At 38.0% G+C, this 22,622-nt stretch overlaps 1 protein-coding gene across 1 annotated transcript in view; it reads right to left on the reverse strand.

Moving 5' to 3' along the window:
• LOC117412575 (metabotropic glutamate receptor 7-like) overlaps positions 1 to 22,622 on the reverse strand; it is a 241,915-nt gene that overhangs the window by 85,218 nt on the left and 134,075 nt on the right. The window contains exon 5 of the mRNA XM_034021059.3: positions 13,129 to 13,269. Coding sequence (XP_033876950.1) covers positions 13,129 to 13,269 — 141 coding nt within the window. The remainder of the gene's footprint in view (positions 1 to 13,128; positions 13,270 to 22,622) is intronic.

A 22,622-nucleotide genomic window follows, 5' to 3' on the forward strand; every position in this document is an offset into this window, starting at 1 on the left:
TTGAATTACAAGAACAATTTGTATGAAGCAAATTTGTTGCAGGGAGTTGGTGAAAGGTACAAATCCCCATTAAACCAACAGTCTAAAAAGGCAGGTTTTTGAACCAGCTTCCCTTATTAAGGTACTATATTTCTAACTACAGTATTAACAACTTCGACTTTGCTAAATACTTTGCATGCAACATGAATAACTAAAAAGGTGCCTTTCATTGTTCACTATGTAACTAATAAGCATTAGAAAATGACATCTAGATTTGAAACACACAGCACAGTAAAGAGTTAATAGTGAAAGTCCCACTATTTTGAAACCAATGCTTACCATTTAAATCCTTTACTGTAAAAGACAAGATAACATTGGACTGAAGTCTTCATATACTGGAGAGAGGTAGATCTGTTCACACAGCGGGTGTCTGAATATATATGCAATTATACTAATCCTTCATATAAAGGGATTCTCATTATGTGCCACAGTAAAACTTTGAAGCCACTCAATGTCTTTATCTTCAGGGGTGTTTTTTTTTCAAATTTTTTCAATGGAAATAGAACTGATTCCCCTGCTTTCACACAGATAAATATACCAAGTAATTCTTTTGAATAGAAGAATGTGGGAAGAGTAATAGAAGTTGAGCAGTTTGAGAAAATGTTAATCACCGAACATTATTATGCATGCATTCTTAATGTGTTTATGTTGCAACAAAATAGTCACATGTTTTATTCATGTCTTCCCGTACATATTAACTTTTAAGGGCCCGAATATACACTGCATGGCCACTTTATTAGGACTTCAAGTTTACCCCAAACATGCTCAATTGACTTGTGTTCCAGGGATTGTGGTGGTCAAACAGATTAAAATGATATATTATATATATAAAACATGTAGAAACCTATTAAATTTAGTAAACTAGCCCAACACTGATTGTCACAAAATTAAAAACTGTTGAAATTTAGAGACATTGATTACAATAGCAGACATTGTAATAGTACTTTGTAGGTTAATTTCAATAAGAAAGGATGAAAATGTAAGGGGAGGCAATATGCATGACCCCACCTGCACTGCATATTATCATAAATGGTGTCACTTATATACCTAACAGAGGGTTTCCTTACAGACACACATGACTAATTAACACCAGAGCCCCTTCAAAGAGACAGGAAAATAGATAATCCAGTCCATTATCCCTTAACACCTGGGCAAAAACAATCCTTTCTGTAGGATAAATAAAACACAGGGAGACAGCTCACATAAATATCACTTCCTAGTCTCGTTAAGTGGGAGGCACACTAAAGCAAAGAGACACGCATAACGAGCAAAAAAACACAGAAAAAAACCTCACTGTCCTCTCAGGCAAGCAGACATTTGCCCAGCATATCTTGTGCACCATTAAATATGAATTGCCTGCATTACTGTGTTTTTAACACCTTAACCACTGCTACAGTGTCAGGGTGGATTATTATCAGCACAAGAGTGAATTCCCCCGTATATTGTGGTTTGCAGCCACACTTTTGATACTTCAGTAATGCGCCATTCCCTTTTTTTTTTTTTTACTTCTAATTTGCTTCCCCATGCTTTCACTATGCTTTATTACTTGCTATGCTTTTTCTATGGTAAACTCTTACAAGGGTTTGCACAACAGATTATTGTGACTTATTGCATCCCTGTACAGTGTTACAGACCCGTTCTTAGCTATACAGCTATGTCATTTTCATGTGCACTACTTTTGTAATAAGGCTTTTTGGGTGCATGGTCATATCATGCAGTCAGCATCCTTCATGCACAAGCATCCCAGAGTGCTTTACAAAAAATAGACACCAAGCCAAAAGAGCTTCAAACTGCTCGCTAGAGAAAAGGTCAAATCAAAGAAATATGCTTTGAGCCAGATTTAAAAATACTGACAGACTGAGTTCCAAAGTGAAGGAGCTCAAAAAATAAAAGCATTTGCACCATAGGTTTTTAATCAATCATTTGCTGATCTCAAAGTATGAGCCGGTTTACATGGAATAAGTGACACACACATATAGGCAGGACCAAAACCATGAATAGCCTGGTAAGTGAGAAGCAGTGTTTTGAAGGCAATGCACTGCTGGGGAAATATGGCAAATAAACTTAGTGTGCATAAGTGTTCTTGCTGTGGCAGTTTGTATTGGCTGCAACCTGTTCAACGAAGCATCAGGGAAACCAGCAAACAAGCAATGACAATAATCAACGCCAGAGGTTACAAAAACGTGAATCAGTGTCTCAGGGTCAGCCTGACACAGCATAGGCCTCAACCTAGCTATATTTGTTAGATGCCAAAAACAAATCTTATTAATTGAACGTAAAAGGTACTGAAAAGTCAAAGCAAGATCGAAAATAACACCCGGATTCCTATTTGAGGCAAAAACTAAAAGACGATCATTGAAAGGAATAGCAAGGGGAGGGAGCCATGCCAGGGTGATGCAGTGAAATGAAAAGTACAACCACAGTTTTGTTTGAGTTTAACTGAATTCTGAGACATTCAGGTCTGCACCTCAGAATGACAATGGTACAGCACAGAGAGTGCTGCATCAGTGTGGGTGGGTGTGTGAGATAAATCTGAGTATCATCTGCATAAAAATGAATGCAACATGCACAGACAAAAGAGCATGGGACCCAGACTGGAGCACTGGGGCACACCACAACCCACCTCTGTACAACTGGAGGAGAAAGTACTCATAGTTACAAACTGGAGCCCTAAGGCACACCACAACCCACCTCCGTACAACTGGAGGAGAAAGTACTCATAGTTACAAACTGGTCCACAATGTCAAAGACCCTGAAAGATCTGAAAGTAAAAGTATAGAATATGAACCAGTATCTAAAGCAAGAAGGCAGCCATTGCAGACTTTCATTAATGCAGTCTCTGTGCTGTGGGTGGGTCTAAAACCGGCCTGGGATTTCTCAAACAGGTCGTTGTCATTGAGGTGAGACTGGAGCTGTACTGCAACAACCTTTATTGAAACCTTAGCCAAGAACGGCATGTTAGAGATGGTGTAGAAGTTACCAGGCTCATCTGGGGAGAGCAAAGGCTTTTTTAGAAGTGGGGTCACAGCTTGCACTTTCTCAGAAGGCGGCACCAGTCCAGAAGAAAGGGATGTATTCACTATTGTAGTCACAGCTGGGTTCAAGGCTGAAAAGATTAACATAAGACCCAGATTGGCCTTGGGTCAAGACTACAGATACTTGAGCACAGCCTCTGACTCAACCCAAACACACCTGACACTGACACAGGATTAAAATAGATTCATTTCTTAGGAGGAAGTCATGGGTTGTTGTAAATGTTGGGTTAGTATGGGTAACACCTGAACTGTGATATTCTCAATTTTGCTTGTAAAAAAGCATTGTATGTAAAAGGGTCATGTACAGGTATACTTGCATCTTGCAAATAAACTGTTTAACTAAAGAATGCACTCTATTTGTGAGTGATTGTTATTGAGTGAGGATTACAACAGACAGGGTAGGTGATTGTTTTCAGCAATACAGAATAAAACATGTTGCTCACTGAAAGAGAAAATTTAATTGTCAGTGAATACATCCCTCACTGCATTCAAAATACATATTATAGCAATCAGTATCATGAAAAGTAAATCACCAGGATATACATTAGCCATATGCACATATTACACCCAATGCAGAATTTATTTTTGACACCCAGACAAGCAGATTCCCCTAGATTCTGATATTGAATATCTTGTAGTGAAGTACTGTATGTACTCCCATACCAAAAAAAATGCAAGGATCGAGCTGGGATCAAGCAAGACATGCCCAACCATAAATGCAAAGCAAGAACTAGGCAGTAATGATACAAGGATAAGGTAGGATTGCATGCATGCTTGGATGATGCAATAAATGCATGGACCAGACAAGGAATTTGCAAGATTCAAGATTATAAAAAAAATCACTGCAAGGATTATGAATGTTTTGTGCAAGGTATGTATGAAATCCTTCATCCTTGCATTGTACTTGTATAGTTTGGCTATAAATGTACTTGTTGTGGTCTTGATCCTAGCCTGGTGTGTTTGGTTTGGTAGGGGCTTGAATGCACTTGGAATATCAGAGATATAGATATAAAATGGTGACATACAGACAGAAAGCCTCCATTTACTTCAGATTCTGACACTATCAATAATTAAGTATTAAAGAATGTCCATAGCTAGTTTTCACAAATGGGTAAGTGGTTCTCTAGATATAAGTAAAACTGTGTGGTATATGGTACTACCTGCAGATAATAAATAGTATAAAGGAGCAAGAGCTTAGATACACATCTGTTGATTTTATTACTAAAATAATGATTTATAGAAAATATTAATATCACAATGCAGGTGTGTCACAAAGACGGCCGGAGTGGGAAGCGTCAGACCAGAAACAGGAACACAAACGACAGAGAGATGGGGTTTTGGTGAGGCTGAACGCGTGATCGCGTTCAGCATTTAATAAACAGAACAGAAAATAAAAGGTTGGAACAGACAAAAACACTGGACACGGCACTTGCGCCAAAATAAACAGACATACAAAACGGACTAACACTAAACAAACGGTGCACGGACAGACGAACAAACACGGTGAGTACAAACAACACACTTATATTTCCGATCTTATTTTACTCCTTCTCTCTCACCCGTTCTCCACTCTCTGAACACCTAACCCCGAGTGCAAGAAATGTGCGTCTATATATACTATTGTGCTGGGATTCAATTACTAATTAATTATTCACTTGAATCCCAGCACGTGAATTAATTCTGTGCAACCCCGTGCTCACATATTACATTTAACCAGCACGTGAAGTGATTTGTGCTCTCCTCGTGCCTAAATACAAATCTACACTTTAAATACACGTGAAACACAGACCCGTTTATATCCCGTGTACCAATCTATACACCAACATTTACATACACACGCAACATACAACACAAATGCACACAGGGACGGGCACATTGCCACAAGGTGTTAAACCATTGCTAACATTGAAGTATGCTCAAGGGGTAGCACAGGGTACATTTTCTGTGATATAAGTAGGTTTGCTCCTTTTTAACACTTACTTTTCAGCTGCTATTTATTGAAATATTATGAAACCTGTTAATTGTGCAATGGGTTGCACAGGCTTTACTACTTAATGCAATATTTTTCAATGTATTATTTGTTCCTGACCAGCAGCTGACAAAATGTGGCCGGAGTGGAGATATCTAAGCTAAGGAAAACCACAGCAAATGAAAGGTGTCACTTATACGTGATGCTTTCCTATTATTGACCGGATAATATCCCGGCCTCGCTCAATCACATCTCAGCTGGTCAGAAATGACTTCTACACAGAAAGTGGCTTTACCTGTTCTATAATAAACAGGGTTCATGGCATCCCAGTGAAGAGCCCCAGTCAAATATGTACTCTAAGACGTTGAATGATTTAGCAGGAGATTTTGTGTGCCCCTGAAAAGTAAACATCAAAAGGGGCAAGGCTAGATAAAAGGGAATTGGGATCACGCTGGTCTCACCTGAAGGCAGTGCACTGCAATACGTTCTCCGCCACATATAGCAGCTGCTACCGAATGCCAGCACAATCGCTTTTTTTTCCACATTGTGTCAAGATAGTGCTCCTATTAAGGTTTTTATTGATTTTTCTGCCTTTCCTGATAACCCTCTCAAATCCTAAAGACACTTCTGCTACAAAAATCAAGTCACATTCACAGATAACAGCTGTGTTCAGTTTCATTAGAGCACAGAGCTAGTCATCAGACACCTTTGTGGGCTTTGTTGAGCCAACCAGCCCAAATGATTTCATTTGGATTCAGAGGTTGTCATCATTTACCCAAGGTATGCCTTATAGCAAATGTCTGTGGTGTACAGTGGGAAACGCATATACATCTGCAGTGAAGCACACTGAAAGCAAGGAGGACATTTGATCCTTTTTTTCTTCGCTGCCCCTGTTCTTACTGAAAAACATGGTGCGTATAATATTTCAGTGCTCAGAACATTGCCTGGGGCTAGCATCTTCCTTTTTAAACAAGCAGCCTACCATTGCTTCTAATCAGGTTTTGTGTCACTCACAGGGAAAAAAACAACCCTCTTTTCAAAAGATGAATGCAAAATAATTTCAGAATATGAACATCCACATGTCCAGGGACTTACTTTATAAAAAGAAAGACCTCACCTTTGACAAAACACCCACAGCTGGTGATCATATGCGAGTACCCTTTCCTACTGACCTGTAGTAATGAGGCAAGTCAAGTACTGTACCAAGAATCTTAACCTGTCAAAACCCCAGCCCCTCACAGACAATTTCCACCTGGGGGGCTGTGCCCTTAAATAAATCACAATATCTTCCAAAGTATAGACAGCACAGGCATGGTTCAGGGCTTGAATTCAAGGTAACCCCTTGTGCTCTGTCTTTCGGTGAGACGTAATTGTAAGTGACTCTGCAGCTGATGCATAGTTCACACACCCTAGTCTCTGTAAGTCGCCTAGGATAAAGGCGTCTGCTAAATAAACAAATAATACTAACGCATTACTGTAATCTGATTACATTTTTCAGTAACTTGTAAGCACCTCCACCAATACTGCCCAACAAATACTGCCTGTATGCGAGTGAATTGTCCCACCTCTGACTGATGTTTTGTTACATACATTTTGTACTTTTAATATAAATAACATTGAAAAATAACCGGTTTCTAACTTTTTTTTTATTTGACGTTAATGCCTGTGCAAACACGATAAAAACCGAGACAAATGTCCACCCACAGTACACCTCTCAAGATGGTTCTGGTGGTGGTAATCCTGTTAGTGTGTTTGTATTTTGTCTCCCAGTGTTTTTACAAAATCACAGTCAAACCTGTTAAATACCATCCACGTATCATCACCACACTGACGGAATATAATTGTCAATGGAGGCAAGCTCCTGATAAGATAAGATTTGTACTTGAAACTGTGCAGTTCTGACACAGTCAACTCCGCTATTGCCACATAGTCCCTTTCTTTCATTCCTATAGCCCTTCTGGCACAAGTGCTAGGGTACCAGGAAAATACCAAGAAGCCATTAGCACTTTATAAATGTACAATTCTGTATTTCTCTATACTGAGTTGGACATTTGGTTCTTAAATGTTTGAAAAGTATGTAAGAGATATAAATTGTTTGGATTGATTGTACTGTCTGCTTTAAACTATTGGTTCACTTACTATAGCGTAATGCAAACAATTCACACTGTTTCAGTCTAATTAATGGCGGTTCTACCAAGTTACATGTAGGTAACTGTGATGGGGTCTTACAGTTTGCTCTCTTTTTACTGTATTCTTGTTAAATAGTTAGAATGTCAATAATTATCTCTACTGTATTAATGTTTGGGATGAATGTGGGCTAACACTGCTGTGTTAGGAATGTTGAGCACATCAACTGTGTCTTCTTGTCTGATACTTTCCTTTCTAGAAAATTTTACTTTGGGGGACAAAAAAGGCATTCCCTTTAAGAGGACACTAACTTGTAATTGGAAGCAGAGCCCCAGGTTAGGCACTGTGTGCAGTGCTGACAATGGTCTGTAAGGTAGACACATAACGCTCCCATGGATTTGTACTACTGTGTATTGCTGCTACTTGGAGTTTGTTTTAACATTCCATTATTATCGCTACTACAACCTTATTTGTAATTTTGCAATTGGAATTGAAATTTTGCACTTGGAACTGCAATTTTGCATATGATCTGCTATTGAACTATTTGAAAGCTGAATTGCAAAGGAAAGTCTTATTAGTAAACATGAATACTAGAAGCGTGCTTTGGCTGTGTTAGAGGCTTACATAGCAAAACACATTGGTTACTGTTGCTAGGTGCTGTGTGCCTATGCTAGGGTGGGGTGGGGTCTGTGATGGCACCATATGTTGTAATGATACAGAAAGACATTTTAATGGCAGCGACCAGATATTGAACAAAATAATTGTTCCAAACTGATTTATGTGAATAAAAATATCAAAACAAATGGGGTAATGTTGAAAAAGAATAGGTATAAGTTCACACCAGAGCCTGTTCAGTGACAATTTAATGCTGTATAAATATTTGGAATCATATATAAATGGTATATAACAATACTGAAAACATTGTGGTTTATTATTTTTATTTTTTTATTTTATTTTTTTTAATAAGAGTAATATTGCGTTCATGTCGTCATGAGACAGCTGAACAAATATTACATTTTTATTTAACAGTACTTGTACTAGAATTTAATCATTGCACTACTGGAAATACAAAAGGTCACCTTCCATCACTCCACAACAAATTCTTAGCATTTAATTATATAACAATAATACAGATCTTGTTTTCTTACACCACGAATTTGATATGTCTCAAATGTTTAACCTAAAACGAATATTGGAGAAACAAATGTGATAAAATATGAATACATTTGAGCTATACATGTGTGTGACAGAAAGACAATGATTCTTGGTGGTAAATCTCCCTCTCGACCTGTGAGGGTGCTAAGTAACAGGAACCACTTGGCCTGACACTTCGTTCCGAGGGTTAAAAGGAAGTCGGTCACGTAGAAAAGAGACGACGCTTCGGAACACTAACTCATTGACCCGGAGAGGAAATGATGTGGCAGCTGCAGATCATAAAAAACAGCTGCAATCGTTTACCAAGGGGTCATGAGTGACGGTATAAATAGGGGTCGTAGCAATGGTATGTGTTCCTTCATTTTGGTTTATAAAAAGTGACCTGGAAGGACCTGTGTTTCGTGTATCTGTATCATGAGTGTTTGTTTGTTCTGTCTATTTGTTGTTTGCTATCACTAGACAGCTAACACGGAGCTGTCGCCAGAGGCCAGCACAAACCCGGAACAGCACTGCATTCGTATCACCTATAATTGTATTTGCACCACTAGCACTAATTCACGCACTAACGGACTTGTGTATGTGTTTTGCGTTTTGTGTGGGTGTATAATAAAAACAGGACTATTATTTCAGGACAAACCCGGGGATTACAAATTAAATAATACACGCTGCTGTATACTTAACATCATTTATTGTATATTGTTTGTTTTGCCATCTGGCACTGGACACAAAAATATCATTAAACAACCTTTGCACCTGGATTATGATTGTCTGTCTGTTCACTGATCACCTGCACCTGCACACTGTCAACCAGTTTGCCAGAATGTGAAACAAACAAGAAATACAAAAGGAAATACTCACGATTGATATTACTCTATAAAATTGATTTTGCTTTATTAAATGAAATATAGCACTTTCTGTTGTTGCCTATGAAATATGACAGAAAACGTATAAGGAACTAATTCAAGTAGATCAGTGTAGACAGGTACAGTGTTACAAACCAAAAAAGCGAAATAGCTTGGGTCCCACAGCTAAAACTGTCTTCTGGGAACATAAACAGTCAATGCCTGTTTTCTGATAAAGCTGGCAACATCTAACAAACAGACAGCAAGGAATGACATTTTAGTCGGGAACTAGATTTTGAAGCTGTAGCATAGTGAGCATATAGAACTACATTGCTGCTACTAGCTTCAGCTTTACCTTGTAAATAACGTATGAATGGACATTCAAAACACAGCCGATTTAGGGTTAGTGTTTCGCGAATAAATGGATACTTAAATGCAGTAATGCAGCCCCTAAAGCTTAGTGTCAGCATACACAACTGCTAGAAGAGAATGAGGGCAGCAGAGAGAGAGACTCAAGTTGCTGTGGCAGATGGCTAATGATTTGGAGAAAAACGTCTGGACTGCAACTGTTGGTCTGCAGGCAAAGTGCAGTCCGAGTTGTTGTTAAATCATAATAAATAACATTTTAAAAAAGGTTTTAACCATGCTGTATCATAAACATGTGCTTTATGAAGTCATTAAACTAAATTGTATTTCAATATGGTATACATTGCAATGTATCAGTTTCAACATATTGAACCCAGTATCTGTAAAATATTTATTTTAATATATGTTTTTAAAAGTAGTTTTGTTAAGCAACCTACAGAGTCCGTGGTAGCTGTCACGCACACATCACTGATGGTTGCTTTAACGTGTAAGTTGGCAATGGCTTATATATTCCTTATTAGTAACAGTTATTCCAGGTTTCTTTTTAAATAACTTTCTGTTTTTCTTATTTTTAAAATGAAAGATTCCGGATTGACTCAGTCCCTGGCAAATGTGCCTCCTTGACCTGCAGTACAGAAATTCTACATATGATAGTGTTGTAACATTTGTGAAAGTGGACTACATTGGTTGAAATATCCAAAACTAATATTAAATAATAAATAAATTAATAAACAAATAAATTAATAAAATATAAATAAATCCACAAGTCCATTACTATATAAATTGACTTTTAATCTGAGCAAAGCAACCCCCTTTTAATTTGTTTTGTGTTTGTTCTCGGTACATGTTGTGGATATCCCCTTGGTATTACTAGCTTGTTGCTTTAGATATGTCATGCATTGTAACAACAGCGTGTGAAAAATCACCATAAATGAAAAAAATATTCCTAATTTTGACTTTCTCATTTTTGCCACTTTAAATTGTAAATCCCCTCCCAAAAAACACAAGGCAACACCAAATTAACTGGAGTCAATGTCTTGTAGTCACAAATCAGTTTTATATTAAAACAGCTGAAGGTTCCCGCAATTGAGTTTAAAGATTGAGGTGCTTGACAACTTATTATCTAACAAAAGAGAATGAAAACCACGTCAATAAAAAATAACTAGCTCCTCATGGCATTTCTTTTAACGTTATTTATTTTCCATTCACACTAAAAAGAAAATTAGCAATGGATGTAAACTGTGTTTGTATGACTGGTATGTTTTAGCATGCTTTTTTCTTTGGGGCTCCTTCTTTTGCTCTTCCCAACTCCCACCCATAATGAGAACCCTTGGCTTCTTATTGTGGGCGACCATAGACATCGACCCTATAGTTATCTAATTCATTCGTCATCACTGGCTTACCCCTACTCTATGCTTTGCATGTTGTAAGGCATTTGCACTAAGGTCGCTTATTAAATAAATAACAACTAATAGCCTGGAATCAGCTTTCTGTACATATAATTCCTATAAAATACAATCCAGCTGTATCCGAAATCTGGCCTTTGTTGTCAGCATACCAATGGTTATTTTTAAAGTAGCTTTGTATGTCATTTGGATTGCTTTTTTATATGCCCTTTACTATTTTAAGATGTCTGCAATCATTCTGAGCGATTGGGTTCTGTTCCTCCAATATTGAGTTATTATGTTTCTCTATACCTGGTTTTGAGCTGCTTTAAGCTGCTATGATTCCATTTAAACCATCTGACAATATAACACAGATTACCTTTCAAATCCACCAGCTCCTACTCTACATATAAATATAGGAAGAAAACTTATGAAATGTGTATCTGTGGCAGTGTGGCAGGGATCTAGTTGAAATCCTCCCTACAAACACAGCCACAGGTGTATCATGGGTGGTGAAGTGGTTAGTGTGTTCGAGGTAATGTTGGTGTTAGAGGTATGTGGCGAGTGTTTTTCTCGTGTTCTGTGCTGTGTTGTTTGTCCTGTGTTATTTACTCCTTGAGTGTTTTGTATTTTGGCCCTTGCAATGGTTATTTTGTTAATGTGTTTTGTTCTGTGTTCTGTCTAGTGTTTGTTTATTCTTATTATTTATTAAATACACGCAGCAGCGCTTCACTCGCAGTACTGTGTCCATTCTCTTCCTGGTCTGACGTCACCCCCCAAGCCATCTTGTTCACTTACAGGAAAAGGTGAGAACTCTGAAATAACACTAATGCATTTACTGGAATTATTGTGTAAGCTCTATTTACTTTAAATCTCTAAAACCTGCTTCTACTTACACTCTCTGAGCCAAATAGACATACATAGTGTAATGAATCTCCTAGCAACTGATGAGTAAATGATACTGACATCAGCATAAGACATTACCTCTCGACTACCCCTGTGGTTGAACAAGGTAATTAAATGGCCATGTTCTTTGCATCATTATAGCTATAGCATGTATGCTGGCTTGCGAGACAAGTGATTCTGTAAGGTCACTCCGACTTGGGGACAGTGAGTTGTGGAGGTTACGAGCCTCACGTTGAAACTCCTTCCCTAAGCCTAGGTGGATGAGCACTTTGATCAAGTGGGGCGAGAGTACAATTTACGACTGATGCGTTAATAATACTGACGTCAGCATGAGACACGTACTTACCGCTCAACTGCAGAGCTTGTCCTTTAGTTGAATGGTAAGATGTTCTTCTTTGAACCATATGGTTTGTGGTTTGCGTCCAGTCCTTGCTTTTCCATTTAACTCAAAGGGCTGAGATTCCAATTCATTACAATAGTATACATAGTACTACTTGCTGCAGTAGGTGGTTATATGTATTTAATTTATGTTAAAGCTAAGGAATGAATAACAAAAAAATGTACACATGACCATTTTGAGATACTGGATATTGAGAAAATGCCTAGAAAGCTACTTTGTTTTCTTCATGGGCTTACAACAACCCTTATGCCATCTGAGCCAAATAGAGGCATATTCCTGCTTCTACATGCAGCAGAAGTAATAGAGCCATTATATGGCTCTATTACTTAGAAAGTTACAGTGTTTTCCTCATGGGCTTACAACAGCCAGTATATAAATGGGGAACCTTTTTGAAACAGTAATTCAATATTCTACCTCCATTTCATACGGAACAGATTTTGGTTATACTTGTCACAAACGCTATACCGATTGATCCTTTCTCATTTCAAGATATAATCTTGTCTTAATTTTCAAAAGGGGAACAGTGCAAGCAACAGTTTTCCTGTTTTTACTTTCATTTCAGTGAAACACCATTCCGTTTCTAAAACCTTTTTTTTAAGAGCATTCCCTTTTATTAAGATTCTGCTTATAAAAGATGGGATGAAAGACCATTTTCTTCATCAAATTGTAAAAGTCCAATCTTTCTGAGAGCCTTTACTGTTCAATGGCAAGTTGTAAATTGAAATCCTACTTTGAAAAAAAGCCAAATAAAAGCAAGTCTTGGGTGTAATTCCCTCCATTCCTATTGTCTACATAATCTGATAAAAAAAATCCATTTATTTTTTCAATTTGTTTCCAACAATGCCTCTTTCTTTCGGAGCTCAAACTTCAATGCCTGCCTGTTCCTCGAAGTTAAGAAAGTTACCTGTGCATTTACGATCTGTGTCTTCTTTCTTTGAGCCACTCATTGTTAGCTTGCAGTTGAAATTTTCTTCCCAGTACTCGGCGAACCACACATTTCTACGATTGTTCTCCAGAGTCCGGGAAGTGAAGTAAACATCAAATCCTAAGAAAGAAAAGGAAAGCATTAATAGAAGCAGCTTAAACCCTGTCACAACATTCCTGCACTGGTTTGAAAAGATACACTGCTATTATTAGGACCTGTCTGCCTGATTGCATTTGGCATCACTCGATTGGATTTGTCGTCGTAGGGCTTGTTCTCTAGGTATACCCTGGATCCCTTGATTACTCTGAAAGCCTGAACGAATGTCGTAGTTTACTGTACTTAAGTATCATTGCAGATCAACCTATAATGCCGTACTTGTACTATGATGACGATGGGTATTTGCAAAACGATAATTCACCCAAACACTGTCCCTGAATCTTAAAGCACCTCTATGACATTAATATAGCTCTCAAACATGTCTTATGCATCAATAAATATAACTTTTACATTAGAGAGAAACCAGTAACCTGCCCCTATACAACCTAGTGGAGGTAAGAAACCCATCAGTAAGAAATACTACATAGAACAGTGTTGCATGGGAACAGGTTAATACACTCTGGATTTACAGAGAAGACATGTTTGAGAGCTCTATAGAGGCCATAGGTGTGCTCTTAACTTTTAAAAAGTCACCAGGATGTGAAATAGAAACCGATACACCAAAATTTCCAAACAACACGAAGAATACATTACTTAAGATTGATGTGATATTTCAGGTCTGGACCATGCGACTGTCTTCAGGATCATGGTTAACAATATATTGCCTCCAGAAACGAGCCCAGTGTCTGGTATAAAAGCTGATAAGAGTGAAGTGGAAGGTATACTCTAAAGACTATTACTCTGTTATAGCCCTGAGCTATCATGAATACAGAATTGATGCCTGAAGCAGGGTATAGAATGTTTTTCCATTTGTAGTGGAAGAACATTCCCTTGAAACAAGTCTATTAGTAAGATGTACCCAATGCAATGGCGTATACACAAATTAGCACTACCAGTTTTATGAAAAATGTTTTCACCATAACTTACATCCATCAGTATAAAAATAAGTGTGAATACGGTGACGCGTTCCTTCGTGTATCCCTAGATTTAAGTAGAGACACCTTAATTATATCCCCATCTGCAGTCATTGTGCAGGACAAATATTGCATGGATATGTTTTTCATTGTATTAGTACTGCTGTAAAAATGTACCACCAGAAGGCTTCCCTTCTTTAAAAATCTCCCACATGTCACACCACCTCTCTTACATGTGAAAAATACATCTCCTTCACAGCACTTGCCAAAAGGGATTACACTCTTGCTTGGGGTAAAACATTTCTGAAACTAATTAAAGCACAAAGACTAACAAATCAATTGTATCACCAAATAGCAAAGGCTGTCATTTTAGCATATTTTAAGTTGCAAAAAACACGGATTTTGATTTGAAAACATCATATCTGGTACGACACAATGTTAAAGAAATATCTGTTTGCAAGCCATGCTCTCAGTTAGTGTTGCACTTTCTTGGTCATTTCACCTTTAGGATGAAATTGCCCCCACCCCTTCACTTCACCAAATAACTTCTTTCCTGTCAATAACCAATCAGCTGCTTCCTCTATTGACTGACTTGCTTTCAGCCAGTAACATGCTTTGACCCAGAAGAAATGACCCAGGTGAAATGACCCAGGAAGTGTAACAGATGTCCTGAGAATAAGCTGAGAACTTTATTTAACTACATATAACACCACATCACCAAAACAAATACACAGAACACGTGTTTCTCTCAAAACTGCATATTTGAGACCTATTTCATGACTGGAAGTGTACAACAGGTACGATTTACTGAATTATTTTGTCAGCTGCAATCACTGTAAAGGCAGTTTACTGTAGACTCTGCATGTAAAAGGGATTTATGTCACAAACTATAAATATTAACAGTATCTAAATATAACACATGTCACCAGGGAGTTCAGTAGTCAGGAAGAGATATGAAAAAATGATGGAAATGTAACTTGAAAAGATCCATTACAGGAAAGCCTACATTTATAATTTAAAGTATAAATGTATTTTAATGGAATAGGCTTTTTAAATTTATGACAGATATATTTTTAAAATGCAGATTTCTTCAAAGCAGGCCAAGGAATTAAAAAAGTTCTTGCAAACAGTATTTGTTTGACTGTACAATATGTGTGTTACTACTATTACCTATTTTTAAATGCGATATGTGAACATAAGCATTCTTATCTTCGAGAAAATAAAAAAACCATAAAGACTGGTTCAAGGAATGTTTTAAAGAATGTTTTTTAAAGTGTTTATAAACCTTCTCTTAGATTAAACAGTGCTTTGAAAAGTGAAAATGAACTCCTAACCCTCTGCTAATATATGAGAAAAGCTTTGATGAACAGTAAAATATTTAAAAACCGTTTGAAAAATTTGTGAACAAAACATTCCTGAAAAGCTTATGAAAAGGGCTCAGTGTATTAAGAGTGAAAATTCAATAGTAAACCATGATTACTTCATTTCTACCAAGTAAAAGACTTATGTACTTATTATTCAAAATAGCCCTCCCAAGATTAAAACATGAGCCACAGACCGAACAACACTTCTGTTTATCAGTAGGGTTGTTCCCAAACGGAGTGACAGAAAGACGTTTTTCTTCTGAAGTCTGCATTATTTACTCCCTAGCATGATGTTAATAGGCTCATGATGTTCCTCTGGTGGCTTGGCATTCAGAAATGAGATCGTAAAGCTATAGGCCTGGATTCTGCTTCCCAAATGTTTTCTGATTCAAAGCAATCCATTCTTAGCTCTACAACCCTGTTGTCCAGCATCCTAATGAGAAGAGAAAAAACATCTTCTTACAGGACAAGGCGCGCTACAAACTGGTAAACTTGAACACAATCCTATTACAATTCTGCCTTTGCCACTGGTGCCTTCAATAAGCACAGCAGTGATCTGAGAAAGATGTGGACTTCGGCAAATATTTATATTCTGTATGTCAGACAGTGGGGTTTAAATATACAGGTGACCTTGGCGACAGACGAGCCAACCGTCCCTAGCAACCGATTTAATAGTTTGTACAAGCATCCTCCAGGTCGAAAGCTGTTTCACAGCAGCCTAAACAAGATATCTGCTCTCTGCCCTCTGAAAAGGGGTTCTTCAATGTTTTATTCAAGACTGATAACTTTCAATGCCAGCGGCTCTTAAAGCACAGGTACCATTCAGGTCTTTCAAGGACTTTTCCTTGAAGTCTGAATGACCATGAAGAAGCATGCTAGAAACCCAAAGAAATGTATATATCACTACAATATTGAAACTGCCGGCTAGTAATTTTATCAGAAGAAGCATTTTTTTTTTGACTTACTGAAATAAAAAATAAAAAATTAAATACATAAATACAAATAATAAATGTGAAATGCGAAAACCTGCCCATATTTAATATTTAATTTTTCAGCACGTGTTTTTTTCTTCTAAAATGTCATTTATTAGCTTTATTTCTAATTGTATTTTGTATCTTGCTCTTAATTGTACTGTAATTTTGATATGTATTTTTTTGTATACAACTGTAAGTCACCCTGGGTAAGGGCATCTGCTAATAAATAAATAAATGAACAAATAAATAATAAGATACAAAGAGAATGGTACTATCAGGGCCAACCTTAGGGCAAGGCGAGAGACGTGGCCTCCTAGGGTCCTCACCATTTAGAGGGCCCCGCTCTCAACCAGACTGCCGTGAGATTTAATGTGCCATGAGATTTAATGTGTTAGCTATGTGCGTGCACATTTGGGGCACCAGCAACATTAAATTATGGCACCAGTAGACATGTTTACATTTTTTTATTGTTTTTTATTCCTTAGTAACCATAGATGATGATAGTTTCTCATTGGGTGTGGACTAGTCACATGACCCACACAACCGGTGAGGTTTGTGTCACGTGAGAAAGTGATAGCAAACATGTTGCAGCGCACTTTTACACAGTTATTAATTACAAGTCAGAAAGGTACGTGGGCAATAATAGACTTAACAGGTAACAATACTTTGTAAAATAATAAGAAATAGTGTTTATAAGCCTCTTCATTTACCATGAAAGTTAAGCTTTGCTAGTTTATAAACACATTTTGTTGATTAGAAATGCTGACGCTTTGGTTAGATGCATATAATCCTGGATGTATGTTAAAACCAAAACAGTTGTTGCAGCTAATGTAAATCGAATCCATTAATACAATTCAATGCAGCTGAATTCACTAGCTATTTTTCGTTAATAATATGTCGAACGTTTGGGCTACTCAGACCTATTGCTTATTCTACAAAGATATTCTAAAATGGCCTGGACACATTTGTTGGTACCCCTTAGAAAAGATAATAAATAATTGGATTATAGTGATATTTCAAACTAATTAGTTTCTTTAATTAGTAGCACACATATCTCCAATCTTGTAATCAGTCATTCAGCCTATTTAAATGGAGAAAAGTAGTCACTGTGCTGTTTGGTATCATTGTGTGCACCACACTGAACATGGACCAGAGAAAGCAAAGGAGAGAGTTGTCTGAGGAGATCAGAAAGAAAATAATAGACAAGCATGGTAAAGGTAAAGGCTACAAGACCATCTCCAAGCAGCTTGATGTTCCTGTGACAACAGTTGCAAATATTATTAAGAAGTTTAAGGTCCATGGAACTGTAGCCAGCCTCCATGGGCGCGGCCGCAAGAGGGAAATCGACCCCAGATTGAACAGAAGGATAGTGCGAATGGTAGAAAAAGAACCAAGGATAACAGCCAAAGAGATACAAGCTGAACTCCAAGGTGATGGTACGTCAGTTTCTGATCGCACCATCCGTCGCTTTTTGAGCGAAAGTGGGCTCCATGGAAGAAGACCCAGGAGGACTCCACTTTTGACAGAAAAACATAAAAAAGCCAGACTGGAATTTGCTAAAATGCATATTGACAAGCCACAATCCTTCTGGGAGAATGTCCTTTGGACAGATGAGTCAAAACTGGAGCTTTTTGGCAAGTCACATCAGCTCTATGTTCACAGACGAAAAAATGAAGCTTTTAAAGAAAAGAACACCATACCTACAGTGAAACATGGAGGAGGCTCGGTTATGTTTTGGGGCTGCTTTGCTGCGCCTGACACAGGGTGCCTTGAATCTGTGCAGGGCACAATGAAATCTCAAGACTATCAAGGCATTCTGGAGCGAAACGTACTGCCCAGTGTCAGAAAGTTCTGTCTCAGTCGCAGGTCATGGGTCCTCCAACAGGATAATGACCCAAAACACATAGCTAAAAGCACCCAAGAATGGATAAGAACAAAACATTGGACTATTCTGAAGTGGCCTTCTATGAGTCCTGATCTGAATCCTATCGAACATCTATGGAAAGAGCTGAAACTTGCAGTCTGGAGAAGGCACCCATCAAACCTGAGACAGCTAGAGCAGTTTGCTCAGGAAGAGTGGTCCAAACTACCTGTTAACAGGTGCAGAAGTCTCATTGAGAGCTACAGAAAACGTTTGATTGCAGTGATTGCCTCTAAAGGTTGTGCAACAAAATATTAGGTTAGCAGTCCCATCATTTTTGTCCATGCCATTTTCATTTGTTTTATTATTTACAATATTATGTTGAATAAAAAATAAAAAAGCAAAGTCTGATTTCTATTAAATATGGAATAAACAATGGTGGATGCCAATTACTTTTGTCAGTTTCAAGTTATTTAAGAGAAAATTGTGGATTCTTTATTTTTTGTGGAGGGGTACCAACAAATTTGAGCACGTCTGTATATATACATATATACAGCATGATTGTTTCTAATACCATTCATCATTCTGTTAATTAGATATTTTTTTTTACCCAAACACTAAAAACTCATTGAAGAGGGGGATAATTTAGCACCAATAGGCTCTCTGGTACTAAACTTTTAAAATGCTGTAGCTGTAGCGCATCATGTCGGCACCTTGCAAATATGAGTCCTATGAAAACGCTGCAGTACATGCATGGAAACAGAGGAGGATCATTCAAGTGACGGCTGCTTCTGGCGAGTGCACCTTTTCCAGACTGAAATTGATCAAGTCATATTTGTGCTCAAAGATTGTCAAATGAAAGCGAAGTTGCCAAGAATTTAGAATACTCAGATTTGACATTGCTGCCGCGAAAGCTAGAAAAATGTCTTTGTAATTTATGTTCTTAGTAATTTAGAATGTAAAATGAAAACAGGGGCATTGCACACAGTGTCTTGTGTCTTTCTGATGTGCACACAGGTCACATGTCGCACACAGTATACTGAAATTTCTGTCCCTGCAGATGTCCAAGTGATATCCCTAGAAGGCCAGATCAAATATTAGGTTTGTGCACACATCCTTATTTGATTTGTAGTATTTTTTTTATTATTAATACTTTTACTAAGGAGATTATGGTACATCTAGGATCAATGTTTTGCTTTGGTAGGATATTAAGTGGAAAGGAGGAATCGGTTAACTGTCTTCCCTCCATATTCACTGACTTGCAAAGTTCAATCAAGCTACAGTACATTTAAGGCTGCTGTGACCTTCATTCATGTTTCATTTCTCCTGTTAAAAAATGATTCATAGGTGACTGTATATTACATTTTTACCAGCTTCCCTGTGTGTGCCCCATACCTCATCAGAAACCAGGCTCTAGACAAACAGAATGCCTGGGTATATAGACAAGTGTGTAGAGTACAACCCAATAATACAACCCAACCCAATAACTAAACATTAACAGGGACTCTTTTAGCAGCGGAATCCTCCTTTTTATAAAATGCCAGAGCACTCTCAGGCTGAGGAGGCTGTGTGGTCCAGTGGTTAAAGAAAAGGGCTTGTAACCAGGTCCCTGGTCCAAATCCAGGTCACTCACTGACTCACTGTGTGACCCTGAGCAAGTCACTTAACCTTCTTGTGCTCTGTCTTTCGGGTGAGAGTTGTTGTAAGAGACTCTGCAGATGATGCACAGTTCACACACCCGCCTTGGATAAAGGTGTCTGCTAAATAAACAAATCAAAAAGATGTACTCTTTCACCAAACACGCCTAAGATTTTAGAATGATTTTAGAATCATTAAGCTACAACTCTGCTGCACAAACACACGGCCATAAACACTATAGGGCAGTGTTGTTCAATTGGCAGCCCACAAGTCAAATCTGGCCCGTGAAAGCTTTATATCTGGCCCGTCGGGTGTCAGCATATGAAGACTATAGTAATCACATGGTATATTATTATTATTATTTATTTATTAGCAGACACCCTTATCCAGGGTGACTTACAATTGTTACAAGATATCACATTATTTTTTACATACAATTACATTATTTTTACATACAATTACCCATTTATACAGTTGGGTTTTTACTGGAGCAATCTAGGTAAAGTACCTTGCTCAAGGGTACAGCAGCAGTGTCCCCCACCAGGGATTGAACACACAACCCTCCGGTCAAGAGTCCAGAGCCCTAACCACTACTCCACACTGCTGCCCAGTATAGTTTTTAATATGTTTTGCATTGTTTAGTGCCACACCTTTTTTATCAGCTATTATTATAATCTCTTCAGTACATTTTTTATTCTTTTTGACGCATTGTCTGACCGGCAAATACAGTGCATCAGTTAGGTATAGTCTCATAGACTGAAAAGTGCAATGTTTGTGGTACATAAGCTCATTACTGCCTGAGTCGCGGTTACAAAAGGAAGGCTCACAGGCACAGTCCTGGTTAATTTAGTTTTTCCGGAAGCAGTTAAGAGATGTCCCAACTGTGGAATTATGCTACTTGATAAATACATTAAGCAATCTATATGAAGTCTGATAGTTCTTATACTGTAGCACTGATTCATCCCATATAACTAACCTGCATGAGTGTACAGGTCCATTTAAAAAGACCAGAAAAAGCTTGGCTGTGCTTTTATAAACACGATTGCTGTAAACTACATCCCAGTGTGGCTATGAATATGAATTAGAGCTATCAGTATCATGAACAAGTAGATGACCTGTGTCCGCATAGAGTAGCACACCATAAGAAGTGGCCGTGCATAATTTCATTAGACTGGACACGTGGTTTCAGTGTTAATCAAAGATATTCTTTATCCTTCATTAGATCAAACACAAGCCAGAATGTGGATGTAAAAAAGGGCGACACGTGTCCCACCCCCAGTTGTTCTGCATTTACTTATCTGTCCAGAGGATGCAGACTATGAAATCATTACGGGAAATTGTGCAGCTCACAGTAATGGATTGGGATAAGTATGTGCCATCTTTTCAAGATGGGAGCAGAAAGAAGGAATGTACTGTACAAGTCGGTTAGGTATTTATCTTAGATTTCCTCTGAATCAATAAATGTTCAAGAATTCAATCCAGCTAACCACAGGCTGGTCCAATAATTAGGTATTCAGATACATTTAGTGAATTGCTCGCATGTGGGTTTTTTAAGGGTGACCATTCTGTCACTATATGGAAAAAAACAGCACTCAACTACTGAGAAAGACTGCATGCATCATAAAAGGGGAAGGGAAGGTAAAATGCATAGCTTCAAATCACACTGTAACTGGCTTATACAGGAAAGTGTGTGCTACATTGTGCAGATGGTCCCTATATTTGGTGGCCATGGCTGGGACTGTACCCCAGCACTACTCAAGCTAAGGCTGGTGAAAAATAACAACAAACAAATGACCAAGGTGCAGAACATGACCAGCTTAAAACAGTCCTCAAATTGGCAGCGACAGTGGATTTGATCTTAAACTTTGCAAGTGAACATCTTGAATTTCACCTTCCCTTCCCCTTTTATGATGCATGCAATCTTTCTCAGCAGTTGAGTGCAGTTTTTTCCCATACAGTGACAGAATCTGATAGCTGTGGATAGCTGAGAGCAACATCACTGAGTTGTCAAGGGTTGATACAGATAGCCATGGAGATCCACCACCCAGAATGGGAAAGTGAAAGAGAAATGAGAAGTTCTGCCAACTTCAACATGTTTCTGGTCTCTTCAAAGAAGCACTTCCCTTGAGACATTGCATAAAACAAATGCGAAACTCAATATTTGTGTAACAGCAGTTGGAACTACTCAGAACAACTGCAAATATCATGAAATGGTAAATGGAAGTTAAAAAAAAACTGTGAACATTTAATTTGAAGCTACTCTGCTCATGCTGAGATACAGAGAAAAATTAAAAGTTGCAATTCACAGTTATCCTAGATAATGCAGTTGGTGTAATTCTATTTCTAGCAAACACAAAACAAGGAGCAGGTTCACAGTACAGCTTTCAGTCTCTTGTTGCTTGTTTCAGTTTTGTTTGATAACAAAAATTAAAAAAGAAAAGGACAACTGCTCCTAACATTGATTGTAGCGCAGAGAACAAAAGAGAGAAGTGCAGGTACTGCATAAAGAACCAGCTGAAAGGATGATATCTTTCAATACCAGACAGAACTCACTGAGGCAAGCCAA

The sequence above is a fragment of the Acipenser ruthenus genome, chromosome 16 (genome assembly GCF_902713425.1).
Source record: "Acipenser ruthenus chromosome 16, fAciRut3.2 maternal haplotype, whole genome shotgun sequence".
NCBI classification, from domain to species: domain Eukaryota; kingdom Metazoa; phylum Chordata; class Actinopteri; order Acipenseriformes; family Acipenseridae; genus Acipenser; species Acipenser ruthenus.